Genomic DNA, 18,100 nt, shown 5'->3' with positions numbered 1-18,100 from the left:
GTGAATGGTTGCACTGATTTGCCAAGCATTTGTCCTGTACAAGCAATGCCGTGTGCTCTTGTTAGGGTTCAGATGTTTTATGCCTTTCATTGATTTTCCATCCAATTTTGCATCAAGAGGAAATTGGGCTATGCAAAAACAATTGAGCAAAGGAGCCTGGCTGGAAATGGAAAAAGCAATCTTGTTTTTCTGTCATTAGCCCTCAACACATACATGAATAATGCATTTCTTGAGTTTTCTTTGCAAGCAGAAATCTCACATTGGAATAATAATTGGGAGCATTCACCTCAGCAGCAGTGTACCCCATCTAAGTAAGACCACTAGTGATAAGCATCTCCTGCAGTGGAGCGGTGTTGTCCTGTTCGGTTCTTCAAATGGTTAGCGGCCCAACCAAATGGTACATAGTACCAAACCTCACTATGCACACACTCACAAACTTGGAGCCAGCTACAAAGGTCCTTTTGTTCAATCTCACTCAAGGAAAATGGTAATGCACGCAAGGCTTTCACAGTCAAATCAGAACCGTGTTAGCAAAACAGCTGCTATGTTTTCTCTCTCCATCTGGAAAGTGTACTCACCAAGTTTGTTGCCTCACAAACTTTAGTACGCCATTACCAACAGCCATTTAGTGCTATCAGCGCTAATAGAGGGGAGCCAGGGTGGAGTTTAATAAGAGGAAAATGTACCATGTTGCACAGGTAACTGCAGTTTGATAGGTGGTGATTATTACAGACTAATGACGCTCAGAAGATACAGCAGATGGGTCTCACCTGAAGATCAACTGAAATTAGCATTCACTGATGGAAGCTGTATTAAAAATGAAGTGAAAATTCATACATTGACAGTTTTTTTACGTTCACAGTATGCACATTGTGTTACTATGACTATAATGTAACTAGGTAGCTATTTTAGTTTTTATGCACGTTCATGATTCTAATATATCATGTCATGTTTACATATCTACAGTCTTTATATAGTATGATTTTATAGTCCTCTGCAAATCACAACCACAGTGTGAAAAAGCGAAGGTCCTGGCTTAAATACATATTTTTGCCATACGGCCCTTTGTATTGCAGCTACGCAGTTATTAAAGTTCTTTCTAATGTTTGTCTTTCTGTGAGGACCAGCGTTTTCACAGCTTGGGCAGGTTTGGTGAGGCCAGTGTTTAGACTAGGTTTTGGGGTTGTCACGCTCAGAGGGACTATGCGGTCTTACCTGTCTGGTCTGTCCTCTCCAAGTTTTCCTCTGCAGAGTTCTGCTCCCACTCCAGTGCCTCCGGGTCCCACTGGCCCAGGACTGGCCCCTTTTCCTCTTCACTCGATGGGAGGTCCAGCTCACCCCCCTCGGAGACCTGCGCTCACGCACATAAACACACACACACACACATAGAGCTATTGTCAGCAGCGGAGCCTCAGCCTGTCCCGAAGGAGGCTTGGTAAGATTAGGTTTACGGCCGCATAACCACATAACATTATACCAGTGGCTGCATTTTTCCACATTTCTGCATCTTTTTCAGCCTTTTCTCCATTACGCACAGGACTGGAATGTAGTGGAAATCATTGAGATCCAACTTCTGCCACAGAGCAGGATAAGAGGGGAAGATTCGATCGTATTTAAAAGCCAGCAGCATCAGAGGGTAGTTAAATGGAGTCAAGCAGAATCATGACTCCTCTGAAAGATCAGATTAGATGGTTATTATAGCTATCTGCCTGATGGGGAAGACGCTGAAGATAAACATGCATAAACACAGATTTGAAATTGATGGTGATAGCTAGTTGGTTTTAATGCTAAGCTCTCCCTTAAAAAACTGACAGTTGTAGTTGAATCTTTTAAACAAGGCCTTAGAGCAAGCAAAATATGTATGTCTAGCTCTATTAATCTAGAGAATACCATAGATAGCAATCAGATCTGAGTAGGAAAAAATAAGTTTGCATTATTCCCAAAAAATAAAAGGTTGACATCAGTGTGTTGTGTGAGAATAAGTTGAATATAAGGCAGAGTGGTTAAACATAGCAGCAGTGAAGCGTTGGTGCTGCATGACTGTATGTTTATGGTCATATGCTTTGGCCAGTGCTGGTCAATGACAACATTCAAGATTCCTCCAGAGCACTGAACAGAGACAGTCCTTCTTCAGCTCTGCTTTTTAGTTCTGCTATAAAGCATAAGCATATCCGGGCCATGCCACATCACACACTGTATGCACGAAAAACCAGAACAAGAGTTTGAAAATCACCTCCATATGGGCATTGTTTTAAATCTGAGCATGTGGTATTATGCTTTCATATAAGCATCCCGTACCAAACACAAACAACTCACCCACTGTTGATTGGGTAAAGCCACAGAAGTTAGCATGTCCGCCATGGCTCCTAACATCTGGTCAGTGCGCCCCTGGTTCTTCTGTAGAGCCTTCATTTTGTTTGAAGCATCCAGTTCAGATGACCAGTCACACCTTTTCACTCCCTGGACCTCTCTGTCACAGCACCGTGCCACTGCTGGGAGCAGAGCCACTCCGGTCTGGCTGCTTCCACAGGAAATATCATGAATAATTGATCCACAAAGAGGAGGGCATGTCTCAGGCTGGACACAAACTTGTTTAGATAGGAGTCACAAGATTCAGCCTTCTTCCTCTATCATTCAAAAGCCAGATGAGACAAAGGTAGTTGGTCCGGAGCAGTTAGACCACAGACACATGTCCACCTGGTGCTGTCAATAAGAAGCAAAGAATGAGCTCCTGTTGCTTGGATGGTGCACGGGGAACAGAAGAAAACCATCACACTTAAAAACTGTTTTCTCTTTTTCCATTGGCTGTACTACTCCAACACTCCTCCCCAAACCCTCTCCTCCCTCCATCAGTCGTCCAGTCTCAGCAGTCTCTACCTGGTTTAGTCCTACCTGAATTAAACAGTCTTTTCTTCATGGCTCCAGGGCTCCTCTCTCAGATCATGCCCCAGTCTGAGGCAGTGACACATGGATTGTGTGAACTCTTAAGCAGCAGGGCAGCCCCAAATAAGGTATGAACACACAGCCCCTGAAGTGAAGCTACAAGACAGTCACACGCATCCCAACTGTAACTAAAGAATCGCTCAGTTCTGCTCACACTAGATACATTCATCACAAGTTAAAAGGCTTACATTTGTTATGACCAAATGGATGTGGAGGAGTTAGAAGGAGGATGACCGGCCAGTAAAGAAGTATTTGCACGCTCCTGTCAGTCTGACAGGTCAAACTCAGTTGTTTTTATTAAATGGAGACACAGAGCTGAATATGACTCATGCAAAAATAACAAAAGAGACGTTTTTGCAATATGAAAAAAAGAAGTTGCCTTCTGTTTGGCTTACAAGTGGTAATAAAAAACACTACTAGTTGTGTACTAACTATTTCAGTTTATAGTCACTATAATATTAAATCAAAGAATTAATATATGTATGTAATGTAATGAAATACCTTGAGATACAACAAGTTGGCTTTGAAATTGTGGTTAGTGTCCTGAAATGTTTTCACTTCCTAAATGTATTTCAATAGTGTGTCAGCTCTGCAAAAAAAATCTAATCTAAAAAGTTCACCTCAAACAAAGCTAACAGCCCCAATTCTCACTTAATAATAACTTGCCCAAAATGTTCCAAAACTCCTCCCCGCCTTAAACAAAGCAGCTCCACTTCCTTCCTGCTTCCTTCCATTCACCTAATTGTTGGGAGCTTTCAGACTTTTCAGTTGAACAATAATGTTGAGTTGAAAATTAAGAAGTTAATTGAGCTTCAAAAGAGTGTACTCACAAACAAACTGCTCATAGGCTAATATTAGCAGAGCACATGAATGTCTTTAGCATCACTCACTAAGCTGGCTAAACTTAGATCACCGCTTCCAACACAGTTTTTCTGCTCTACGTCTCTGCCACTGACCTCTGGTGGATAGTAGTGTGACATCTGGGAAAAATCTGAATTTCTTTGGAAGTGATGAGTGAGCGCCTTGGACGGGAATTGGTAGAACTGGAACAAAATCATTAAATATCCATTATGATCTTAAAAGGGAAAATGGTGCAGTCAGACGATTGCAATACAAACAAATATTCTTAAATATTAACTTGAGGTTTAAGAGACAATTTCCACAAGAACTTATGATGTTTTGTGCCAGTCTGGTTCATGTTGAGTGTGGTTTGCTGCCCCCTCATGGTGGATGGTTAAATAGCCTGTAACTGTAACTGAATGTCAAACAAATGCAGTCAACACAAGATGTATAACTCCCTCTGAACCAAATACACTTCCTTCCTACTACTATGACCTTTTAAAGGCTATAAATCTTTTCCCAGAAACTTTTTTTTTTTTTTTACTTTTCCTGAGATTCAAATCAGCAGTGGTACACAACCTCGTGTCTAAACATAGAATATCAACTATTTTTATTCAGTCAATTAGTGTCACTTCCTTATTACATACTGTGTAATAAGCAATGGGATACAATATGTAGAACTACAAAGATATGGGAATTAATCCTATTTTAAGTAGTTGTTCGGAATAGTGTTTTCAAAGCAGTTAAACTGATTCATCATGTTTGTAGTGTAAAACATCACTGATGAAACGGGGATGCTACAATATGTTTTCTAAAATGTTTGGATAAGCAGTTTGTAGTTTGAGCAGAAGGGGGCAGTCTTAGTTCCAAACTAAAATGTATTCCCTGCACAAACTGTTCAACACACACACTTCAACTACTTTTAAAGGTAGATATTTGGTGAAGCAGTATGAGTGTTCTAGTCAATAAAGCAATCCTTAACTAAACATAATGCTCCAGTTTCTGCTATGTCTGTGTGTTTTCAAGTGTGATTACAAGTTATTGACCTCGTTACAGCACCAGGTTTCCAGTACGACTGCTGATCAATACATTTGACGATTATTCGTTTGGTTAGTTGTTTAGAGCATGTTTCGTGTGTCACTTTGATGCATGCACTGTTTGCTGCTCTCCTTTCATATATGGCATCTTTTATATGTATAGTCCAGAAAACAATTATTCGATTACTAAATGACTACAAGATGATTTCAATAACTGATTGTTATATTAACTGATTCCTTTGTTTCATTCATAGTTTCCAGGTACATCTCTGTCATGGGAATAATTGCTGGGTTAGTTTGTTGGCCATGTGAAAGGCTTTAAGAGAGAAAACATAAGCAGTATGTGCTCTCCATGTCCCATCACACACGACACATGATTCACACTGAGGAGGCTCCATGATTCATAGCCCTTTAGGTTTTTCTGACACTCCAGATGGGCTGAGAGAGACCCAGCAATGGACAAGCCTCAAGTCAAGTGACTGTAAGAGCAGCGTGGTTAGCTCCTGTCTGCTCCCTTGACTTAATCCTTAAATCTTCAGTAATCAGGGATGAGAGAACACATGTATGTTGCCTGACTTAGGATAGGTGCAGTCTATGTTGGGATGTGAGGGATTGTGGGCCAATGAAGACATCTCACTGGTCAGTAGAAGACCTGGGGGGAGGGGACAGGCAGGGGCTGGAGTTAGTTTGGGAAACATGAAGTTAACTCGGGTCTAATTAAAGTCTGCAGGAGCAGTGGAAGTTACATCAGGATGGTTTAACATCAAGATCAGAAACAGATGACACCAGTAAAACCCTGGCTGCATTGACAACGGTAAGCCTGAATATCACTATTGTTATTCTGTTTAGGAAACACTGTAAACTTATTTTGTTTTGGTAGTTATGGAAATAAAGAAACAATTCATCACTAGGAGTTCGTCAAGTATCTGCTTCACCATAATTGAGAAGATGTGGCTGTATGATTGTGATCTTTTAATTTGAAATTTAACTGAACCTTAAACCTAAAATGTCAGTATTTTGGGCACAAACATTCAACTTCCTGGTTGTGCTAAGAATAGCCTATGCTATGTAAAGAGATTTTGATTTATACTATGATATTTAAACAGGTTATAGAATCTAAATGTTCACATTTTCCTGAAGGTCTACTGTTTTAACAGCAGAATTTCTCTGAGTAGCTGCAGTGAGTGTGACTTTCTGAAGACACCATGACAGATGCTGTGAGCTTTGTCTCCCACTGCTGCTGGCACCATATGCTCTTCTCAGCACAGTTCTAACTTTACAAGGATTTCATCAGAGTGTGCATTTTATTTATTATCAAAACTGTACCTTCCTCCCGTGTTCTATAATAAGCATAACTGCACTATTACTGAAGCAGGTTATAAAGGCAGCTTACCTGACTTAGTTACGGCTCAGCCCCATTGAGGAGGCCTGAGGTCATCCTCTTTAGATGATTACCGCAGAGGCTTTTTCAGGCCACTACAACTACACATGACGGGTCAGGGGTGGTGGGAGGGCAGGGAATTTACTTTATTTATGACGTCCAAACAATCCTAAAATAAACTACACTAAGTGATGGCAATCAAAAGGAAATGTCTAAACATGTCAATGGTCAAGTAGTATTTTAACCATTTACCATTTTTGTATTGTTCTGTTTTGGTGTCTTGATGTACGGCAACCTTGAGAAAAATGTAAAATGTTTACACCAGTGTCTGGTGATAATGTTTGCTTGTTTGAGTACATTTACTTATTGTATTCTTGTGTGATTAGATGTAGGTGATTAGCAGCTCTCCTGACCCCGGTTGGGACCTTTCCTTTGTAAAGGGGTCATGGCCTGTGCACACGATGACCCTCACCTGGGCGAAGGTCCTTCCGAGGACTCAGACTTCCTCGTGGACGATTCAGACTCGGGAAGTGTGCTTTCTGACGACTCGGTGCTTCCCAACTATGAACGGGAGGAGAAGTACACTGAGCCCCCTAAAAATGTGTATGAAGCGTGCAAGAGAAATGACGCCCCAGGCCTGCGCAGCATCATGGAGAGAGGAGTGACCCGGGCAGAGGTCATGGAGCTGGACATCAACGGGAGAGTGAGTGCCAGTGTATTAATACCATATAGTAAATAAAAAGATGATAGTGCTCTTAACAAACAGCATTTACTGTGTCCCAGAATGGACTGATGTTGGCTGTGAGCAAGGGCTACGTGGACATTGTCACCTCTCTGCATGTGTGTCCATATATCGACATTAACCTCCAGGACAATGACGGAAACACTGCCCTCATGATAGCTGCTCAAGCTGGTATGTGTCAATACACAACATGCGTACATCTTCATAATCATATTGGACTAATACAATGCAATACAACTAAACCATATTAACTTTTCAAATCAGGATTCATCACTATTTTAAATTACATCCTCAACTACTATTCTGATGTGGACACTGAGATCAGAGACCCCAGAGGGTTTACGGCCCTCATCAAAGCTGGTCTGCAGGGACGAGAGGAGTGCGTGTCGGCTCTGGTCATGCATGGTAAGTTTATGATAAGGCAGGGATCAATTAGCAATTGAATGCATTTTCTTCAGATTGAGATTTATCTTTAATTCTCGACACAGGAGCAGATGTGCACGCGATGGACCTGGTGCAGGGAAAAGGACTAAAGGACTGGGTGCTGAAGACTGGCAGGTTTGAGACTCTGGTTCGACTGCGGCGGCTGCAATCTCGTCCTGTGGCCGAACAGTTTTGTGAGAGCTTTGTCCCCGAGTGGCCTGAACTCAAACATCTGGTTGCTAAATCCACTGCTCCCAAAACTGCCACTCAGAAACTACGGCAGCGAATCAGAGACAGCCTTTCGTTTAGGTTTCCTCAAGACCCACAGGACAATGGAGTTATGGACCAAATGGTGCGGATCACTACAAGCATTCACAGTCCATTGGTGACTGTTGGTTGCCGCCCACTCTGCCCCACCAGCCCCCCTGAAATGGGTAAGCGGCGCCTGGCCGTACCTGAACTGTTGGCCAAGCACAGCGTGAAGGAGTTAGAGGAAAGCACAGTGTCCCACAGTAGTGGCTCTGTACACTCGACCTCCCCCTCGCTGGTGTCTGCCACATCCGTGTCATTCACCTCCTGCTGCTCTGAGAGGAAGGAGAGCATCACAGGGGGCCGCAGCTTCATCCCACGCAGCATGGCACACAGGAACAGCATATTCCCCTCCGGATGCATCCCAAAGATTGAAGTGACCAAGAGCGGGGAGCCCACTCCCAAGAAACAGAAAAAGAAGAAGAATCAGAAGGGTTACCTGGAACCTCCTGTGTGGAAGTACAAAGAAGCCAAAGAGGAGAAGAAGAGGGAGAAGAGGGAGAAGGAGGAGAAGGAAAAGAAAGACAAGAAAGACAAGAAAGACAACAAGAGTAAGAAGTCAGGTAAAAAGTCTAGTAAAAAGTGACAATGATACTTAACGATTTTTCAATTTCAAGTAAATTAAATATTTGCCTGTGACAGAAGCCAGATAAGGAATTCCTTAATGTATTCAACTCTGGGAATATTTGAATACATTTGAGTAGCAGTCCATCAATAACATTCAGTCTATTGATGTTGTAATATGGCTCAATAGTACATAACATGTGATTTTTGGTCTTCACATTTTGCTTTCACATAGCATTGGTGAATTGTCAATAAGAACAGACATGCCTCACATATTGTTTGAATAAATTAAAGTCAACACTGTAACTCACTCCTCACTTTACAGATTCTTGGAGTGTCTCTTCTGCTGGGTCAAAGCTGCTGAAACTGCTGCTTGCTCTTAAGATGCTCTTTGTAATTAAAACTCAGGTAGAAAATATATCTATGCAAAACAAATGGACTCTTTTACAGAATGATTCTCAGGTGTGATTGGGATAGCTAATAAAAGACACTTGGGGGAAGAAACAGCCAAAACCAACATTTAATTATTGGTAATTTAACAAATACAATTGTGAGAATTATCAGTTGGAGAGAGATAATAAACCTTCCTAGTATTTTTGTCTAAAAGAAAAATAAAGCGTTATTTTTTCATCTCTATGTTGTCATTTTTCTAATAACTTACTACTTTTTTACAGATTTAAGATGATAAAACTACTCTCCACATGCTTGTGTGCGGCCTGTGTGGCACGTCCCAATGGTGTTATTCTGAGCTCCCTAAGAAGTCCATAATTTGCTCCCTGGTTTAATGTTCACTGGCTTTTGAACCTGGGGCAGTAATCTCTTAATCCAATATGTTGCAACTTTACATAGCAATTACTTTACATAAAGCAGAAGCAGATTTTTGTTAAGTGTAAAATTCACAATTGTGGCTTAGTTCCTTTTTAAAGAAGGAACTAAACAAGTCAAAGTCAGCGAGAATGTATTAAATAGAGTACATGCCAAGACACGTATGACGCAATGATAAAATATACTGCTAGATCTGCACTCAAACTAGGCTTTTTTATCTTGTAATGGTGGAAAATTACTGAAAGTACTCCCCAGCTTCACTCAGTACAATATGAACGTATAGAAACGACTGCATAAATAACAACACCTCACTAAAGCATGCTCAGAATACCCCTTTGTAAGCAGCAAAAACTCACTTTTCCTTCCAAGATGTAGGAGTATCACTGCCAATCACTCTCAGTACACTTAAGGAGTATAAAATGCTGATATGGTGGACAACAAATTGCACTTTTCGCAACATGACAGATGATGTGAGAGCCTCCAGCTGTGTCTGCATCCCTCAGCCAGCAGCGCAGATTACAGAGCATGAGAACAAGGAGGGGAATTTATATTAGAGACTGATGAAGACATGCATCTGAGTGCTGCACTGAAGCACTTTCTCACACACACACACACACACACACACACATCACTTTGGTATGTAAAAGGGAGATATTGGACCTAAGTATGATTAAAACTACCGTATTTCATGAAAACTCTATGCATATTAGAGAAAACAACAAGTTTAACTGGTTTTGTGATTTATATTCACTCAAGCACATATTTTTAACATGACAGTTAAAGTCCATCTATGCAGGATTTTGGGGATTACATTTAGGGACTATAGTTATAGCCAGGTTGATGACAACAGTACAATTTAAATGTACATTCAATCAACATAATACTGTGTTATATTGTGGATTATTCAGTAACATCTCCATGAAGACAAGCAGGTGGCAGGCCTCTCACCTTTAAACAGGTATAGCCCTAGTTGTGGGAAGGATAATACCTATATCCACTGGAGACATCATAATTCTCTTTGTTTCTCCAGTGGTACTTTGGCTTACTCCTAAAAACAACAGATATCATTATTGAGGGCCATAGTTGCAGTGATAACACAGTCATATCAAAACTAATTGGTTAACACGGTGCCACAAATAACCTCTATGGCACAATAATAAGCAAATGTGTAGCCTATAATCCCGTGATAAAACGCCTAAAACGTTATTGTTTGTGTGAGCTTTTTAAAACGCATTCCTGTGTTAGAAGCTCAGCCTGGAGTCCACAGGGGGAAGAGGAAAATGAGAGGTTTCGCGCAAGCAACAGGAAAACCGCTAAGAACACATTCCAGGCAGAGCAGCAGCCCCTGAGAGGGACAATAAGGGGTGGGACAACCAACCACTGTACGCCGTCTACAAAATCTACAATCTCCTCAAAGATCAGCAACATCGACAACAACCAAAGTGCGCTTACTTTGATGGAAAAGACTAATTTATCCTGTCGCGTCTTGTGGAGCGATCCAAGCGGCGGAAGAGCGCGCGTCTGGAGCCCAAACCGCGGTTCGTGTCGTAGTTTTATCAGTTTAGATTTGGCTGGAGATGAGATAGTCAGCGGCTGTCAAGAAAATCACAGTGCCACTTGATTTTTATAAAAGCTTTCATTGCTGCATGTTGCTGCTGGCCACATGTAACCGAATCTTCAGACTTTTTTTTTTTCTTAATTTGAAGACAAACGCGGACCAAAGTTTTACCACAAATGTCGCTTTGTCGTTCTCCACGTCAGAGAGGATGTGAGGGACCAAACATCTGCAGCTGGGACGACTAACTCTTGTCTTTTCTTGCGACATGACAGTGGTCTGATCGTGAACTTACCCGTTTTTTTAGAGCCAAATTGGAGATTGCGAGGTAACTTTGATATGGGAAACGTGCGGCGTTCATGTGCGTCAAGTTAAAGAAGAAAATACTAAACAGGTAATGACTTTCGTTCATGTGTGTGTGTTTATTTGAATGTTTTAAATCACCTGTATGACATAAAGGACGTAGAGCTCTATAAGTAAGACCACAGCCATGCCTACTGGTTCATTCATACTACTGGAGTCAGACTTTGGATGGACTTGAACCAACAGGTGTGCTCTGAAATCCCAAGTACTTTCCATAAGCTGGCTATCATGCTTTATTCTTTATTAATTGTGTTATTCTTTATTAATTGTAGGGATATAGTGACTTTATTTTGTATCCAATAACTGTACTAATTCATTTATTTGCACCCATTCTCATTACTGTTATGGATTTTCATTTGTTTAATCAGTTTGTTTTTTTCTCCAAGTACATTCATTCAATTTGACAGTTGTAGACATATGATAAAAGCCTGGAGCGTGAGATAGTGCCAATATGAATGGTGACATATGAGCTGTGTCCTATTCTCTTTCAGAAATACATTCATTGTGGTGGTACATGTGAGAGCATGCTGTCTGTGAATGTGCCATTAAGCCAGCCAAGCCTTGCTTTGTCTCCAAACCTATAAGATACCATCAGTGAACCAGGCAGTCTGTCATCATTATTGCTGGGTCACATATTTTCACATATGTTTACCCACACAAAATGTGAATGTATGTGTTTGTATAGCCTATGCACTATTTAGAGGGGTGATTTTGGGGAGAGGAGCGTAGGTTTAAGTGCTTCTGCCTCATTATCTGTGACTTTAGTTGTACTACAGTCATGCAGATGGTATGAGAGATCTGCTTGCCTGTGTAGATAAGAGGAAGAGATGACAAAGGATTTTTCCTCTTGGGTCCCACGGGTGCAGCGCTGGGCAAACTGTAGACAAACATACACAGGGCCGCAGAGGAAGTGTGTCTGAGCCTAAAATCAGGCTGATGGAAAACATGATTATTCCCCATTAACTTCATAAGATGACAGAAACCCTGCTAAATGATCCAGTTGTGAGTTTAAGCTGTATTTCTCCTAAATCTATACTACGACTAAACCCCCAGCCTTTATTAGGTATATGGATCATCTAATTGACCAATCAGCAACTATAAGCAAGTTCAAACATTAGAATTGAGTGGATCAGAGACTTAAATATAATAAAAATACTTTAGTTAGTTTAGTAGTTTGTAAATTTGAAAACTGTCACCATAGATGAGATCATACAATAACTGTTTGTGGGGTTTGTAGTTAACAAAGGATGTATTTATGTAATCAAAATTTGTTGCTGCTGTTCAAGGTAAATTCCAAGATAAACAAGAGACAAATTTTAACCAACTTTGTTGAGTACAGAGTGCTCCTAATAAAGCCATGAGCACAGGATAAAAAGGCTTATGGTTTGAGACTTCCATTTCAGTGCAGCATTTTTCAACTGAGATCTGTAGTTCACCCAAACACACAAGCACAACCACAAAGGAAATCTAAAGATAGAATTCACTGTGTATTTCAGTCATTTCAGAGACTTGCCACATTGATTTGAAACTGTGATAAAAACCACACAGAAACGGTTCAAAATGACAGCCTATTTGTTTTCCACAATGCATCATTACTCAACTGCATTTTTTTCATTGACATCAGCACAACTCCAAATGTGGTTAGGTCACGGGTAATTTTGAGAGAGATGTGAAAAGTTGATGGTATGACAGTGCCTAGTGTCTCCATTCTGTTCACATGCATTTGTGTAGTGAAAACACTGATGACGTGTTGTTTAAGAGTCACACACTCTGTCTTAAGCAATCGTCAACCATGGAAATCATCTCAAGATATGTTTTTATGTATTGTCCTATTTGTTATCTGCTGTGCTGTTCTCATAATTGCCCCATATTAGTTGGAAATGGGTGTTGTTACAGTGTGTGACACTCACACTGCAGCCCTAAACAATGAGCCAAGCTGGGCCCTGCTGTGGGCGGGTGGGGTCTCTCAATGGCAGGAAGTTCAACCATCAATATTTACTCTGAGGCGGGCAGTGGAGTCTGTAGTTTAGACACAAACTCTGTCTCCTTCCCCTGAACCCCTTTTCAGCACCATTACAGCACACGCACTGTTGTTTTTGACCTCATGGCTTCCTCTTCAAAAAAGTCCCGGCTCTTACTAGCACAGCTTTTAGTCTTGAAAACATCAACACACTCATTTGTGTATAACCATTTCACTTTGTGTTACAGAGATGGATCACTCTGCTCTGCTCTCAGTGGCAGTAACTGCAGTTCTTCTGTGGATTGCAGCTACTGAAACAGGTAAGTTTGTTTAAAATGTATTTTCTTTAAACTGAATCTGGATAACAATGTTGTGACTTATTCAGAATCAGAAAGTTGTATTGTCATGGTCAATAAACAAAATGTGCAACATTGAATACTAGTAAAAAATGTAAAATAAAAAAACATTCTTAAAATAAGGTGACTAAAAAAATTGGCCAAATATGAATAAATTAAAAAATGTTATTGATCACAAGTAAGTTTTTATGTTTAGGTGCCATGGAAGAGGAGAAGCTCTTGTGTACATGTGAGAATAAAAAGGACACTTGTGTGAACGGGACCTGCAGGGGGGATTACTGCTTCTACATGTGGGTGCACGGTCTGGAGGAGAGGGGCTGCTTCTCTGCACACAACTACAGGGAGCAGTGCTTTACCAGCTTTGAACGCTTTTTTGTGTCATGCTGCAAAGTCAATATGTGCAATACCTACATGACGCCACCTCCCAGTATTGGTTAGTAATTCTACTTTTGCCTCTCACATACAGTATAGTAAAATGTAAGCACTCATATCATCTTAGCACCCTCTTGTGGTACCTTTGAATGAGTGATTAACTTGTGAGAATGCTTATGTCCAGATGGAGTGGTGACCACCAGTCCCCCGGTACCAGCTCGCCCAGAGCTGTGGATTGCAATATCTCTCCTCCTCTTGATTGTGGCAGTGTGTGTGTTCTGTGTGGTTTTGTTCCTTCGTTTCCGCCGCACTCACTGTAAACTCAAGAACTCTGATGATCATGATGTTACTATGCTGAAAGTACCACATGGGGAAGACCCAACATATGGAGTAAGCTTACTTAAATTAGCAAAAAGTTCATGGTGGAACTTTATTTGCTTTATCACTCACTTGACCCTTTTTTAGGATCTCTTTGATGAGTTCTGTACATCAGGGAGTGGCACAGGGTTACCATATCTAGTCCAAAGAACAATGGCAAGACAGATCTCTCTTGTGGAGTGTGTTGGTGAGTATCCACTTATTAAGAATACAGTGTAAAGGTTTTTGACTTTTGATGTGTTTACCCCTGGTTCAGGTAAGGGCAGATATGGAGAGGTGTGGAGGGGCACGTGGATGGGGGAGAGTGTAGCTGTGAAGATCTTCTCATCCCGAGATGAGCAGTCCTGGTTCAGAGAGACTGAGATCTATAACACTGTGCAGCTGCGGCATGACAATATACTTGGTACAGCAGAATATATTCTAATTTTGTGATAGTTGACCAGCTTTTTTACATTACTCTTCCTTTGTTTAGGTTTCATAGCCTCTGACATGACATCGAAGAACTCAAGCACACAGCTGTGGCTGGTCACGCACTTCCATGAGCTGGGCTCTCTGTACGACTTTCTTCAGTACAGCAGTCTGGAGCCAGAGAGCTGCCTGAAGATGTGCCTGTCTGTGGCCTGTGGCCTGGTTCACCTCCACACTGAGATCGTCAGCTCTCAGGAAAAACCAGCTATCGCACATAGAGACCTCAAGAGCCGAAACATCCTGGTCAAGAGAAATGGACAGTGTTGCATTGCTGATCTGGGTAGGGATACATATCTTTAAATTAAGAAACATACTGTGTGTGTGGGTTAAAAGTTAAACTCACATGTTTGTACTTACACATTACACAGGTTTAGCAGTGATACACTCCCAGTCAAATGACTACCTGGATGTGGGCAACAACCCTCGAGTGGGCACTAAGCGTTACATGGCTCCGGAGGTGTTGGATGAGACAATTCGAATGGACGTTTTTGAGTCTTACAAACAAACTGATATCTGGGCCCTGGGGCTAGTTTTCTGGGAAATCAGCCGCAGGACCATTGTTAATGGTAAGCACTGGGCAGCTGACTATTCATTTTTCAATTACAAAACTTTAATTGTTATGCTTAAGGTATTTTCTGGCTGAGGTAAATATTAAAAGTATAGACAGGATGCAGTTAGTCTCATGTCTCTCAGCACTCCAATGTTTTCCTAGACTGTGTCTGTCTCTGCTATCCTCTCTCATGATTAGCACTGCTGTAATTATAAACAGTCTTATCTAGTGTCAGCACTCGACCGTATACAGTCCAGAAACTTGTACACACTTTTGTGTAAGAACGTGCACGCTTATAGATATACATACAAACCACTTACTGTGCACATGCACTCCCTCCACACACATGTCTGACTCAACAGGCCTTACAGATTTCTGTCTGAGACCAACCTCTTGGGAATTGTTATCCTTCTCTGCTTTCTTATTAAGTCATACTTAAACCCCCCACACCAGCCAACTTAAATGTGCTATTTTAGACATAATGAATATGACAGTATTAGATTACTAAAGAATTTTCGACACTTCGTATTCCCTGGATACTTATTTGATTACGATATACATTTTATTACAAAAATAAATTATATGATTTCTTACTTTTCCTTCGGAATTATCAGGAATTGTGGAAGAATATCGACCTCCATTCTTTGACTTGGTGCCATCAGATCCTAGTTTTGAAGAAATGAAAAAGGTGGTGTGTGTGGACCAACAAAGACCCAGCTTGCACAACAGGCTGCACTCCCATCCAGTAAGGCCCGATACAGATCAGGACACTAAGCAAAAACAAAACATGCTTTAATGGTATGGTCCTATATAGTATCTCTCATATTGTGACATGTCTGCTTTTGTTTAGATCTTGGCAGCAACTGTAAAGATCATGAAAGAGTGCTGGTTCCAAAGTCCGTCGGCCCGCCTCACAGCCCTAAGGATCAGAAAGACCCTCTCCAAACTAGACCATGACAGTGACTACAGTATTGAAAAACTCAAACAAGAAGTCTAAACCAAATGGGGAAAAGCCTTAGAAAAGCCTGCAGGGTATTTAAAGCCTCTATTGCACAGTACTAGCTGCATTTCATTAACATATTTAGTGCTAAATATGACTAATGTTGGAACCACGTTATATTAAAACCACATGACTTTGAGGCAAGAGAGTCTAGACTGCCAACACCTGAAGCTATATTTTAATATGGCATATTTTTGGTTATTCTAACATTCAAAAGCACAGATTCGAATTTCAAAAGTATCTCAATTGATAAATAGTTTCTACAGCAGCATACATATTTTTATATGTTTTTAAATGTTATATTGTAAATCTCAAGCAATCAAGTATTTATCAAAAATGTTTAGCACTGAATTTACTTTTCTGAATATAAAAGTACTTACATATGAGAGGTTTGTTTAATAATAGAAATGATGGTTAGCAGGGCACAGTATATATTTGTCTATGTACATATAAGTGTATTTAATCATGAGTGTAAATAGGATGTCTAATATTTTATAATCAGCAAAGGCCACGTTCACCTTTGTACCGCAACATTTTTTTCTGTACACTGAAAATAGTAGCTCACCAATTATACTGTTGTTAGTATAATAACACAAACCACGGAAAGTAAAAAAAAAAAAAAGGGTGAATAAAAAGTTTTTGTTTTTTTTACCTGTATGTTGTTTCGTGTGATTCTATTATTGACCAGAAGAGGGCATTAAACATCAACGATGCTACTTAGGCCCAAGAACAGCAGCGTATAATTAATGCAGGATTAAAAAAAATGTAAGAGAGTAATTGGTATCATCATCATGAAAAGGTTTAAATATTTTAATAAATATAAAAATAATAAAATAATCAACTTGACCACAATATATCTTGTTTTGTCAACATGGACTCACTGGACAGATTCTTGACATTAGAATGCCCAAACAAAATAGTTTTGAGTTTTCACAAAAGCCTCCACTCTAAAATGTATTTTTAAACTATTGAACTTCTTCATGAATAGAATACATACCAGATGGTAACTGTACGTTGTGTTATATAAAAGAATTGTCCTGGAATTGACCCGGGGAGAAATTTCTGCAAAAAGTCCCAAAATATTATGCCTCATTTCAACAGTTGTCACTCATTCCTTTGATACACGCTGCTTCTTTGTGTTGGCAACTTCCTCTACTATCTCTATATGTGTTGCGTTTGCATACATGTGTTGTCTGTCTAGATGTTGAGCAAACTCCACAGAGATAACCCTCTGTCTGGTCACTCCGAGCCTGTCCTGGTTATTTTTAACTCTGCAGGGGGCTGTCCAGTATCACATCCCCTCTGTTTTCTCTCCCACAGTGGAACCACTACAAATGTCCTAAAACAGACAAGGGGATTGGCTTCTCCCAGTGCAGGACAAAGACTGCAGAAATGTGGAGATAAATTGGACAGGGCCCCGGGCCCAGAATGGATGGATAAAATGTGGCAGAGGCAACTGCTCTGGGCCAGAAGACACATCACTGTTAGTGAGAAAGAGGCAGGTGATAAAGTGGTCCCTGATAAACTCCCAGATGGACCTGTTTTTTATATGTCCTAGTTTGGTGTTTCTTTAATTTGATCGGTGACAGCTGCAAGTTTTTCCTGCAGTTTTTTGACTAGTTCGGGTCAGCAGGCTGAGTCACAACCCACAGTGGGAGTTTTCTGATAGGCCATTTGTAATCCCAACTGGCAGAAGACTGAAAAAACATAGAAGATTCAGATCTGTTTCACTTTTTAAGCAAGTAGTGAAATAGTTACACATGAGAAAACTTACACATGACCAATACAAATTAGGCCTACAGGAATATCAAATAGGGCCTATAGGTTACATTATTTTGTTCTAGTGAAGAAGAAAAGTTCCTAACCAATAAACTGCCGAGCCAAAGCAACACATGTAAAATCAGCATAGGCCTGATCTTAAAAGGGTCACGTTATTTTTCAGGTTATAATAGCCATTTTGAGAAAGGCCTACAGTAATAAATAATGACATATATAAAGACAGTTTAAGATAAAGAGCACACACTGGAATGAAAA

The 18,100-nt window shown here is 40.5% G+C and overlaps 3 protein-coding genes across 3 annotated transcripts in view; 2 read left to right on the top strand and 1 right to left on the bottom strand.

The window, feature by feature from the left end:
- The window catches only part of arhgef25a (Rho guanine nucleotide exchange factor (GEF) 25a), a 47,733-nt gene extending 44,705 nt beyond the window's left edge, over window positions 1-3,028 (bottom strand). The window contains exons 1-3 of the mRNA XM_055222955.1: window positions 2,893-3,028; window positions 2,317-2,703; window positions 1,216-1,351 (exon numbers count right to left, since the gene is read on the bottom strand). Coding sequence (XP_055078930.1) covers window positions 1,216-1,351; window positions 2,317-2,412 — 232 coding nt within the window. The 5' untranslated portion in view covers window positions 2,413-2,703; window positions 2,893-3,028. The remainder of the gene's footprint in view (window positions 1-1,215; window positions 1,352-2,316; window positions 2,704-2,892) is intronic.
- Window positions 3,029-6,646: 3,618 nt separating this feature from the next.
- Window positions 6,647-8,284, top strand: ankrd33aa (ankyrin repeat domain 33Aa). The gene is made up of 4 exons (XM_033968895.2): window positions 6,647-6,904; window positions 6,985-7,114; window positions 7,208-7,348; window positions 7,432-8,284. The coding sequence occupies exons 1-4, from the start codon at window positions 6,647-6,649 to the stop codon at window positions 8,259-8,261; spliced, it is 1,359 nt and encodes a 452-aa protein (XP_033824786.1). The 3' UTR covers window positions 8,262-8,284.
- A 2,029-nt stretch (window positions 8,285-10,313) lies between these two features.
- acvrl1 (activin A receptor like type 1) lies at window positions 10,314-16,722 on the top strand. Its single transcript, XM_033969690.2, has 10 exons — window positions 10,314-11,013; window positions 13,191-13,262; window positions 13,495-13,731; window positions 13,855-14,060; window positions 14,136-14,235; window positions 14,305-14,451; window positions 14,521-14,796; window positions 14,885-15,082; window positions 15,681-15,811; window positions 15,917-16,722. Exons 2-10 carry the CDS (start codon window positions 13,193-13,195, stop codon window positions 16,061-16,063), a joined length of 1,512 nt encoding a protein of 503 aa, XP_033825581.1. The 5' UTR covers window positions 10,314-11,013; window positions 13,191-13,192; the 3' UTR covers window positions 16,064-16,722.
- Window positions 16,723-18,100: the final 1,378 nt, after the last annotated feature.

This window comes from Periophthalmus magnuspinnatus, chromosome 7, assembly GCF_009829125.3.
Source record: "Periophthalmus magnuspinnatus isolate fPerMag1 chromosome 7, fPerMag1.2.pri, whole genome shotgun sequence".
Taxonomy (NCBI): domain Eukaryota; kingdom Metazoa; phylum Chordata; class Actinopteri; order Gobiiformes; family Gobiidae; genus Periophthalmus; species Periophthalmus magnuspinnatus.
This window is presented reverse-complemented; position numbering and strand designations above follow the sequence as displayed.